This window comes from Salvelinus namaycush, chromosome 24, assembly GCF_016432855.1.
Source record: "Salvelinus namaycush isolate Seneca chromosome 24, SaNama_1.0, whole genome shotgun sequence".
NCBI classification, from domain to species: Eukaryota; Metazoa; Chordata; class Actinopteri; order Salmoniformes; family Salmonidae; genus Salvelinus; species Salvelinus namaycush.
Genome location: NC_052330.1, coordinates 15,652,365 through 15,664,965, shown reverse-complemented (window position 1 = coordinate 15,664,965; position 12,601 = coordinate 15,652,365). Strand labels below are relative to the sequence as shown.

General features: G+C 45.5%; 1 protein-coding gene across 1 annotated transcript in view; it reads right to left on the bottom strand.

Annotated features, from left to right (window-relative positions):
• The window catches only part of LOC120019007 (protein enabled homolog), an 82,193-nt gene that overhangs the window by 12,252 nt on the left and 57,340 nt on the right, over nt 1-12,601 (bottom strand). Inside the window, exons 5-6 of the mRNA XM_038962190.1 lie at nt 6,766-7,148; nt 2,236-2,985 (exon numbers count right to left, since the gene is read on the bottom strand). Of these exons, the coding sequence (XP_038818118.1) occupies nt 2,236-2,985; nt 6,766-7,148 (1,133 nt within the window). The remainder of the gene's footprint in view (nt 1-2,235; nt 2,986-6,765; nt 7,149-12,601) is intronic.

Genomic DNA, 12,601 nt, shown 5'->3' with positions numbered 1-12,601 from the left:
CTTCCTAAAGTACCCATGCTATACTCACCATCAATACTAACATTATCAGGCTTCCTAAAGTACCCATGCTATACTCACCATCAATACTAACATTATCAGGCTTTCTAAAGTACCCATACTATACTCACCATCAATACTAACATTATCAGGCTTCCTAAAGTACCCATGCTATACTCACTATCAATACTAACATTATCAGGCTTCCTAAAGTACCCATGCTATACTCACCATCAATACTAACATTATCAGGCTTCCTAAAGTACCCATGCTATACTCACCATCAATACTAACATTATCAGGCTTTCTAAAGTACCCATACTATACTCACTATCAATACTAACATTATCAGGCTTCCTAAAGTACCCATGCTATACTCACCATCAATACTAACATTATCAGGCTTCCTAAAGTACCCATGCTATACTCACCATCAATACTAACATTATCAGGCTTCCTAAAGTACCCATGCTATACTCACCATCAATACTAACATTATCAGGCTTTCTAAAGTACCCATACTATACTCACCATCAATACTAACATTATCAGGCTTCCTAAAGTATCCATGCTATACTCACTATCAATACTAACATTATCAGGCTTGACCATTTATTGGTAAACTTTATACACGGTATGAACATGCTACATCCACGTGTTGTTTGTCATACAACATGCACATTAGTGAGTTATGGCCTAAATGTATCCATTTGATGGAAGCAAATGGAGACATCCAACACAAACAAGGCAGAAAATGTACACACAAACACAGAGAAAAATGCATTGGACAAGTTAGGTCAATATCTGCATAAGAGCAGCCCGAAACCACTGAACCACATAGAGAAGTATTAACTCTAATAATTAGCTTGTAGAAAATCATTATGATTCCTCCACACAGACAGATGATTGGATCAATAAGCCAAAATGGAATGTGCCCATATTGAGCTCCTGTCAATGAGGTACAGTCCAAGTGGGGGAAATAGTCAGCCTGAATCTACATATAAACCCTACTAAAGAGTTACTCAAGGGTGAGTTTTAATACATAAAAATATGGCAGTTTATCCCCCAAAAATATATTGTATCATTAATGCTAATGAAGTATTAGAATTATGTAAATCGGAAAATTTTAAGCTGCAAAGGTTTTCAGAAAGATTTAGAATAACTACTATTGAATTAAATGTTATTTCCAATAAAGTTGGTAAGGTAATCAGATCAATGTGAGGGCAGGTTTAGGGAGAATAATAAATAGCATGTCCTCATTTGACATGCAAATTGGTAGAGAGAGGAACGCTCTATCAGTATACACAGACAGTGCAGTGGTGGCTTGGATAATAAATGAATGATAAATATCAAATGCAGAGGACACAGATGTGATTTATCTGCTAATAATTCTATTCAGCAGAGGGAGAAATTATCATTTATATATTATTGATTCCAGCCACTAATCGTACCCTGGATAACTTGTGACACTCTAAAAACTGCCACTGAGTTTGGCCAATTAAGTCATTTCATAATCGAAATATAACCAACATTTCTGTTAATTTCTCAGCATTAGCGACCCTCCCCATCCCCTGAAACGTACCGTAGCATCATGATAACAAACCTAATCAAGTGAACAAGGATGGAGCAGAAATAAAAGCTCTGTTCAGACGAGTCAACTCTCCACCCGTCAGTCCCTTACTGTTCGTAACACGTATACAATCCTACTGTCACCAGACCCAGTAGGCTTGATTAACACTGACATGACAAGTGAGGTTGAAAAGTCATGGTAAAATAAGGTCATCACAAATTGCTGAAAAATAATAATTTGAGGTGAGGAAAAAAAACAAGCAAAAGAGAAACAATGAGACAATGATCCTTCCAGACTGGAGTGATCTCTAGATGGATCAGAACCCCCTGTCTGTAAGAGGGCAAACAAACACACACGCCATGTCCAACAACCAGACTCCATTCACACCCACGAGAGATCACCAGACAACTCAAGACCATAAAAGCAACAGCATGGACATGCATGGTATAAGCATTCTGACCAAGGTGAGTCAGACAGACACACATGACCAACATAGATTGACAAGCAGCTACAGACAATTCTCAACAGCCACATAGAATCCAGCCAAAACCACATTAGCCATGCTAGTCACAGCTGCAGCCAGCATTGGCGCCCTGCTCCCTGGCACCCCATTAGTGGGTGAGCGGAGGTGGAGGTAGAGAGAGAGGCTGAGAGAGGTGAGGCCTTACCCTGCTGGGCCAGAGGGTTTGCAGGCTGAGAGGCCTCTGGAGCCACGGAGCAGGAGTCTCCCAGCACAGAGAGGTTTACAGAGAGGTCAGCAGAGGCAGGGGGAGCTGTGGAAGGAGAAGGGACAATAGCAGGCTGGGATGAGGGAGAGGACACAAGGGGAGCGATGTGGGAGACGACGGGCGACTGCTGGCAGGACGACGACAGGGACAGGGAGAGAGGGGGCAGCGGTGGAGGGGGAGGTGGGGTCGGAGGAGGAGGCGGCGGGGTGGGGTTGCTGCTATTGCCGATGGTGACAGGTGAAGGAGCGGGGAACATGGGGGGCCCGTTGGGAGAGGGGTGTTTCTGTGACAGGGGGCTGGGGGCCGGGATGGCGATGACGGTGCGAGGGCCAGTGGCCTTGCCCGGCGGGCTACTGATCATGACGGGGGGCGAGGGAGGCAGGGGGCTGAAGTTGGTTGCTGACCACACCACTGACTTGGAGGGGGTTGCCGGGGCTGGGGCAGGGGGCGTAGGAGGGACAGGCTGTCGCCTGGGGACTGTGGCGTAGTGGGGCAGGACAGGATGGAAGGCGGAGCCGAGTGAGGTGGCGAATCGGGAGGCAGAGTGTCGTAGAGGCGGGGTGGGGGGTGTTGCAGAGGAGGGTGACGGGGTGGGCGGAGGGTAGTTGGGGGTGGTGGGAGACACAGACGTAGAGGAGGTCTTGGAGGAGTACTCTGGAGGCGGAGGAGTGTAGAGGGTACTTTCAAACGCTACACACATCAGATGGACAGGACAGGAGGGGAGAAGCAGCCACCGTGCAGCCACACAAGAGGGAAAGAACACAGAAGAGGAGAGAGAGAATGGGGAAAACAGAAAGAATAGAGAAGGGGCAAATGAAGCAGGTAACTAGCAGACCTAAATCTCCTTTTTCTTGATTTCTTTATTCTTTCTCTGACATAAAATATGCTACTATTAGTACACGGGGTTAGACCAAACCAGAGGCAGACTCTAGAAACAATGTGTCATAATGTGTACACATGGATAGAGAAGCAGCAGAAAACCCTAGATCGTCGTTCTTTCAGGAGGGAGCACTTGGCGTGAGCCCCTCGGTGAGGGTAGGCTGATCTAGTCAGTCTCTGGTGGAACAGCACACACCAGATACAGTTACGCTCTCTCCATATCTCATCCAAAACGATCCTGTCCATACCAGGACTGGGCAAGCAGAAGAGTTGTATTCTATACATTTGGAAGTCAAGGCACGACAATTGAGAGATTTAACCAATTTGGACATGTTTGGTTTCAGTAACTGACTGATTGCACAGACTCTGGTAGAAACTTATCCCAAGATAACAAAATGCTTCAATATTTGGGTGACTACACAGTTTCAATCCCTTGCAATTCCCCATTACCTAGCTTTCTATCAGAATGATAGGTAGCCTAGCGGTTAAGAGCATTGGGCCAGTAACCGAAAGGTTGCTGGTTTGAATCCCCGAGCCGACGAGGTGAAAAATCAGTCGTCGTGCCCTTGAGCACTTAACCTTAATTGCTCCTGTAAGACTAAATTACCAAAAAAATGCTACTATATATAAATGATTTCAAGCCAGAAACCTTTACTAAAGAAACTATTTTGAATTGACAAGGGGTTTGCATAAAGTCTTACTGAACCACACAGAAAAAAATCCCATAATAAAGTTTCTCATGGTGCTTTTTAGTCAATACTAGTCTGTAGTATCCCCTTATCTCTCAAGTACATAACCAATGAGGAGAGGTGGGGGTAGTATCCCCTCATCTCTCAAGTACATAACCAGTGAGGAGAGGTGGGGGTAGTATCCCCTCATCTCTCATGTACATAACCAGTGAGGAGAGGTGGGGGTAGTATCCCCTCATCTCTCATGTACATAACCAGTGAGGAGAGGTGGGGGTAGTATCGCTGGGTGGTCACGTTGCCAGAGTTTGACTGCATGCTCCAAATTATCCATGCTCTGTTTTGTTGTGGGGCCCCAGCCAGCGTAGCCCTAGAGCTAGCCTAGAGTTAGCCTAGAGTTAGCCTAGAGCTAGCCCTAGAGTTAGCCTAGAGTTAGCCTAGAGTTAGCCCTAGAGTTAGCCCTAGAGTTAGCCTAGAGTTAGCCCTAGAGTTAGCCCTAGAGTTAGCCCTAGAGTTAGCCCTAGAGTTAGCCTAGAGCTAGCCTAGAGCTGAGGCCGCTCCCGCCATATGTTTACTGAGGGCTAATGCTGCTAATCCTTTGTGCCGGCCTCATTCTGCTCCACTGACCCTCAGTGGTAGGCTGCGCGTGCGCGCACACCTTCGCCGTATGGGAAGCCTGAGCTGCACTAGGCACACCTCCACACACTACAGCATATAGACACACTCGTTCACATATACTCATGTGGTGAATACACACACACACACACACACACACACACACACACACACACACACACACACACACACACACACACACACACACACACACACACACACACACACACACACCACACACACACATCACATACACATGAACACACACCAACCTCACATCACAGACATATGAACACACACACCAACAGTCTTGCCCTACATTCCAAACCACTTCACTCTATGTCATGTCACTTTCTTACAGACCATGTCCTGATTGGCTGTTGAGTTGTTCTGAATGCTCATTGTGTTCAGATTCTGATACATCTCCACTAACTGGAAACATTGCTCATGTATGATTCTCCCACCCATCCCTCTATCATGCCTCTCCTCCTTCTGTTCCTCCAAACAGAAGACTAACTCTTCTCCCAATTTTTCCCTCCCCCCCACTCTCTCTGCCTCTCTCCCTCTTCTCATTTCTCCACTCCCCCTTCCCTCTTGTCCCCTTTTTCCTCCCCCTCTCTGGGTGGTTAGTGGCCACAGGCAGGCCCCAGCTTTGCTCTGTGATCCCAGAGTAGTAACCCATAAAGACACACACACACACACACACACACACACACACACACACACACACACACACACACACACACACACACACACACACACACACACACACACACACACACACACACACACACACACACACACACACACACCTCTCACTAAAGCCCAAAATGGACATACACACTAACTAGAGTGGCCTAAAGAAGAGAGAGACCAGTGGAGTGAGGGGCGGGCTTAAAACCACCACTTTCAGCAAGGATTTCTATCAGAGGACCGTTAGGAATGGCTGGATTAATGAGGTCGACACACAAAGAACTCCTTGTTGTTTCTAATGTGATAAGGCCTATAGCTAACATGAGACAGACTACAGAGTTACAGACACATCAAGAAGCTCATCCATAGATGCCCTACTAGCAGACCTCTCCTCCACAACACCGGGTTGGTTTAAGTGTTCAGTTAGAGGTCGAGCATGGTTATTTACACACAGCATGACTTCCACAGACATCCAATGGTATACTAAACATACTATGAATGGAATTGGAAATCTAACCCAAAGTTTCTGCGAGGCTATGTACAGTAGGCCAATAGCACACATGTATGTTTTTCCTGCAGGAAAGACAACTAGAAGCATATGAAAAGTGCATTCGCACACTTCAAAAGCACCCCAAATGTTAACATGCAGTGCAACATTAATGATGGTGTTTGTCTTGTCATGTACTGTGGAAATTGTGTCGTGTACACATTTATTGTACAAAATGCCAGAGGAAAAATAAAATCTACTCGATACCATAATGCCTTAGACATGTTCATGGTAATGTTAATATGATGGCCCCTCCCCCTGGGCAGGCAGGCAGCATGTTAGACTTGTTGGTGTATTTTTAGCCTCTGACTAACATGGAGAATCTAGCCCAGCTAATGTGATGAGTGTGGCACTGAACCATGCCAACCATGCCAACACTGGCCCCCCTCTGGCTTAATATATAGCAGCAATGCCCATCTCTCATCTAACCAACCCCTAGAACCTGAGTCCCTCACCTGCCTATGCTTTGCTGGGCAGGCTGGCTAGGGTACCCTACCATCCACCAACACATACAGTGGACATAGCCATCCCTGGTCAAACAGAAGTAGGAAGAGAGGGGGGAGTGTGTGTGTGCGCGTGTTTGCCTGCTCGCTGAGAGAACACAAACACTCCCCCCATGCCCTAGGGCCACTCAAGCTGTTCCCCGTGCCCGTCCAACACACAGGCATATGGGCAGAGAGAGATGGGAGAGGAGCCTGGCTATAAGTCACATTAAGTAATGAGAGGCCAGGGATGGCTGAGTATAGTCAACGTCCGCTTCAGACTCCAGCTAAATGCCACGCTGGGATTTTACACCCAAGACGGCTCTTTAGAAGAACTACTGCTAAAGGAAGTGAGAGCTAAACCCACTCACCTGTTGGTGACTATTCTGATCTGTCATCTTGTTCGGTCCTGTGACTTCAGTGTCTATTGTACTACCTTGCTCTGTCCTGGACATCAGACGTGTGCATATGTGTGTTGGTGTGTGTAAATGTGTAAGTATGTGAATGCATGTGTGTGAGTGTGTTTAAGGTGTGTGTAAGTGGTAAATAAAAAGCCTTGGCTGCTCACCGGCGTTGGAGATGCGTCTCCCTCTCTCCCAGTCCATCTGCTCGCTGTCCAACTGCTGCTCCTGCTGCGTCTCGTTGTCCATCCTCTCCCTCTCCTGCTTCTCTCTCTCCATCAGCTCCCTCTCTCTCTCCGCCCTCTCTCTCTCCACCTGCTCTCTCTCCTTCTCCTGACGCTCGCGCTCCAGGCGATCCTGCTCAGTGCGCTCCCGCTCGGAGCGCTCCCGCTCGGAGCGCTCCCGCTCTCGCTCCTGGCGCTCCCGGTCCTGGCGTTCGCGTTCTCGCTCCCTCTCCTGCATCTCACGCTCCAGCCGTTCCCTCTCCTGACGCTCACACTCCAGTCGCTCCCGCTCCACCTCCTTCAGCCGCTGCAGTTCCAGCAGCTGCCTGCCACGGGAAGAGAGGAGAGAAGAGGAGGTGAGGAGGAGAGAGAAGACACCAGATGGGTGGGGAGAGAGGAGATAAGAGAGGGAGGAAGAGAACGGGCTTGATGAGGAGAGATGGGAAAGGAGCTCATATAGTGTAGAGGGAAAAGAGGGAGAGATGAACAAAGGGAGGAGAAGAAGAACAGAGAGACCAAAGAGGAGAAAGAACAGAGTGGAGAAGATGAGCCGACGAGGCTTTGACCTGGTTTTCCACGCTGGCCTAACGCACCATGCAGACCCACAGGCAGTGCCGTCACTTGGACAGGCCTTCTTGTTATCATTATATAAGCTTGTTGTCATTATGTAATTACTGTACAAGACAAGCCGTTACGCAATCACAGCTATCTCTGCACGTTTCTGTTGTTAAACACAACAACGTAGCTAGTCTGCTTCTGGCTACAGCCTCTCTTTCTCTACTGATAAGGAGAGAATCTGTATAAAATAATCATTTAAAAAGTAATCTGTATCCAGCGTGTACTTATTGTCTGCATAACAATTACCAAGAACACTGTACGTAAACACATTCAATATCAGCTTGTTCAGTCCAACAAAACACATTGCTGCAGAGGTCTGATATGAACTCATGATTGGGAATAATGCATTTCTACAGGTAGAAACACTGAGCTCCAACAGTATTGGGACAGTGACACATTTGTTGTTGTTTTGGCTCTATACTCCAGCGCTTTTCAAATGATACAATGGCTATGAAGTAAGTGCAGAATGTCAGCTATAATTTGAGGATATTGACATTCATATCAGGTGAACTGTTTAAAAATTACAGCACTTTTTGTGCATAATCCCCCCATGTTAGGAGACCAAAAGTATTGGGACAAATTCACTTACATGATTGTTAAAGTAGTCAAAAGTTTATTATTTGGACCCATATTCCTAGCACACAATGACTACATCAAGCATGTGACTCTACAAACTTGTTGGATGCATTTTCTGTTTGTTTTGGTTGTGTTTCTGATTATTTTGAGTCACTTTTATTGTAAATAAAAATAGAAATGTTTCTAAACACGTCTACATTAATGTGGATGCTACCATGACTACAGATAATCATGCTAACCTCCCCTGTTATTATAATGGTGAGAGGTTAGCATGTCTTGGGGGTATGATGTTTGTGCGTCTGTAACTTTCTCACTCATCATTATTCACGACTCATTCAGGACCATCCACATCAATGTAGAAGTGTTTAGAAACAAATTCTGTTCTTATTCACAATAAAAGTGACTCCAAAGTGACACAATACATGATTTACCATTCATTTCTATTGGCCACAAAATGATCTAAACACAACCAAAACAAACAGCAAATGCATCCAACAAGTTTGTAGAGTCGCTATGTGCACAGGTCAGATCAGGGATATTGCCTCTGCGTATTGAAACAGGTCAGATCAGGGATATTGTCTCTGTGTATTGAAACAGGTCAGATCAGGAATATTGCCTCTGCGTATTGAAACAGGTCAGATCAGGGACATTGCCTCTGCGTATTGAAACAGGTCAGATCAGGGACATTGCCTCTGGGTATTGAAACAGGTCAGATCAGGGATATTGCCTCTGCGTATTGAAACAGGTCAGATCAGGGATATTGCCTCTGCGTATTGAAACAGGTCAGATCAGGGATATTGTCTCTGCGTATTGAAACAGGTAAGATCAGGGATATTGCCTCTGCGTATTGAAACAGGTAAGATCAGGGATATTGCCTCTGCGTATTGAAACAGGTCAGATCAGGGATATTGCCTCTGCGTATTGAAACAGGTAAGATCAGGGATATTGCCTCTGCGTATTGAAACAGGTCAGATCAGGGATATTGCCTCTGCGTATTGAAACAGGTAAGATCAGGGATATTGTCTCTGCGTATTGAAACAGGTAAGATCAGGGATATTGTCTCTGCATATTGAAACAGGTAAGATCAGGGATATTGCCTCTGCGTATTGAAACAGGTAAGATCAGGGATATTGCCTCTGCGTATTGAAACAGGTCAGATCAGGGATATTGCCTCTGCGTATTGAAGCAGGTCAGATCAGGGATATTGCCTCTGTGTATTGAAACAGGTAAGATCAGGGATATTGCCTCTGTGTATTGAAACAGGTAAGATCAGGGATATTGCCTCTGCGTATTGAAACAGGTCAGATCAGGGATATTGCCTCTGTGTATTGAAACAGGTCAGATCAGGGATATTGCCTCTGCATATTGAAACAGGTAAGATCAGGGATAATGTCTCTGCGTATTGAAACAGGTAAGATCAGGGATATTGTCTCTGCATATTGAAACAGGTCAGATCAGGGATATTGCCTCTGCGTATTGAAACAGGTCAGATCAGGGATATTGCCTCTGCGTATTGAAACAGGTCAGATCAGGGATATTGCCTCTGCGTATTGAAACAGGTCAGATCAGGGATATTGCCTCTGCGTATTGAAACAGGTCAGATCAGGGATATTGCCTCTGCGTATTGAAACAGGTCAGATCAGGGATATTGCCTCTGCGTATTGAAACAGGTCAGATCAGGGATATTGCCTCTGCGTATTGAAACAGGTAAGATCAGGGATATTGCCTCTGCGTATTGAAACAGGTAAGATCAGGGATATTGTCTCTGCGTATTGAAACAGGTAAGATCAGGGATATTGCCTCTGCGTATTGAAACATGTAAGATCAGGGATATTGCCTCTGCGTATTGAAACAGGTCAGATCAGGGATATTGCCTCTGCGTATTGAAACAGGTCAGATCAGGGATATTGCCTCTGTGTATTGAAACAGGTCAGATCAGGGATATTGCCTCTGCGTATTGAAACAGGTAAGATCAGGGATATTGCCTCTGCGTATTGGAACAGGTCAGATCTGGGATATTGCCTCTGCGTATTGAAACAGGTCAGATCAGGGATATTGCCTCTGCGTATTGAAACAGGTCAGATCAGGGATATTGCCTCTGCAATATCCCTGATTGAAGCTGGTTGAGAGAATGCTAAGAGCGTGCAAAGCTGTCATCAAGGCAAAGGGTGGCTACTTTGAAGAATCTCAAATATAAAATATATTTTGATTTGTTTAACACTTTTTTGGTTACTACATGATTCCATATGTGTTTTTTCATAGTTTTGATAGTTATTCTACAATGTAGAAATTAGTAAAAATAAAGAAAAACTTATTTACTATTATGTATTGATTTTTTAGCTTAAATTGTTTCACTCTTTATGCGATGCGTACTGCAGAGAACACCGGAAGAAGAATTATCACAGTGAATTATTGTAATGTTTGTTTATTTGTCAATTAATCCCATTAGGGATGGGTTGCCAACTGGAGATTTGACACGAAAATAAAATTGTATTCATTCCTTCAGTCACAAGCTTGATGTAATCATTGCATGCTAGGAATATGAGACTAAAAACGTTTTACTACTTTAATACATAAGTGAATTTGTCCCAAAACTTTTGGTTCCCTAAAATGGGGAGACTGTGTACAAAAAGTGTTGTAATTTCTAAACGGTTCACCCGATATGGCAATACCCTCAAATTAAAGCTGCAATTTAACCTCATCATCATTGTATCATTTGAAATCTAAAGTGTTGGAGTACAGAGCCAAAACAACAACAAATTTGTCACTGTCCCAATACTTTTGGAGCTTACTGTATCTCACCACTAGAGGGCAGCATTCTCCAATAAAAGGTGAGGCAGGCTGCCCCCTGGCATAATCTACTGTAGCTAACCGTGTTGTAGTAGTCAGGCTCCAAACCATTTCACAGACTGTTCTCTCTCTCCCCATCTCTCTGCCATGTAGGCTGTGACTGATGTACCTGGCCATTCTTTGGGGCTTCATCTGCCTCAGCCAGGCCTCTGTCCAACATTACCCAGAATGTCATAATGATACTGGAGAACCCTATCAATCTCCTGTACATACAGACCGCTATAGCTCAGTGTTGAGGTGTGGAGAGGACAGACAGATGACGCAGATATCAGGAAGTGTGTGTAATGTCAATGATGTGGGGGTTGGGGGGGGGCTGTGAGTTTGAAACATCTTGGATTTGGTCACAATTTGGATCATACACTGAGTGTATAAAACCTCAGGAACACCTTCCTAATATTGAGTTACACCGCCTTTTGCCCTCAGAACAGCCTCAATCCGTCAGGGTATGGACTCTACAAGGTGTTGAAAGCGTTCCACAGAGATGCTGGCTCATGTTGACACCAATGCTTCCCACAGTTAGCTGGATGTCCTTTGGGTGGTGGACCATTCTTTAAACACACGGGAAACTGTTGAGCGTGAAAAACCCAGCAGCGTTGCAGTTCTTGACACAAACCGGTGCACCTGGCACCTACTACCATAACCCGTTCAATGGCACTTAAATCTTTTGTCTTGCCCATTCACCCTCTGAATGACACACATACACAATTAATGTCTCAATTGTCTCAAGGCTTAAAAAGAGCAGGTGTTTTGTACACTCAGTGTACAGTATGTGCCAACCTGATACCCTTACCTGTCTTGACCAAATGTCAAGGAAAGAACTCCACTGGCATGACAAAATAGTCTGTGGTGCTTTATTTCTATTTATAAACTGGGTGGTTCGAGCCCTGAATGCTGATTGGCTGACAGCCATGGTATATCAGACAGTATACCACGGGTATGACAAAACATTTATTTTTACTGCTCTAATTACGTTGGTAACCAGTTTATAATAGCAATAAGGCACCTCGGGGGGTTGTGGTATATGGTCAATATACCACGGCTATGGGCTGTATCCAGACACTCTGCCATGCGTCATACATAAGAACAGCCCTTAGCCGTGGTATATTGGCCTTATACCACACCTCCTCGGGCCTTATTGCTTAAACAAACGGTACGCATGCCCTTTTCCCTCAGACAATTCTTCCCTCCCCTCTCTTCTTGCTGTAAACCAAACCCAGTTCCGGTTGAATCACCAGCTCAACGTGGGTCCTATCTGGTGTGACGTCACATCTCCCCCTCTCTCCATCTGGCCTGGACCTAGCTACACACACACACTTGTTCCACAATGATGATGTCACAAACAGACACCCGCCCCCTCCCTCCAGGTACGCCCCCTGAATACTCTATCCCACCTGTCACCACCTGTTACCAGCCAGCTTGTCATTGAACCCCTCCTACACCTCTGGCTCTGCATCCCCTGGTAAGGCAACATCAAGTCTCCACACGCCCTTCAGAGAGGAACATGATGGGAACCAATCGCTTCCATGTCCATTATAGGCCTGGAGGAGAATGATGTCAGATCACCTGGGGTGTAAACAACCTACGATACACCTGTTTATGAAAAAAAGCACTTCCTTTACCTTTTCCCATAAGTGCACTGTGTGAATGTGTGTGTGTGTGTGTGTCCACCCCCCTCCCCGCCCGTCTGCCCCTGAACTACTGCATGCAGCACATTTTCCACCCAGAGAAACCCAGT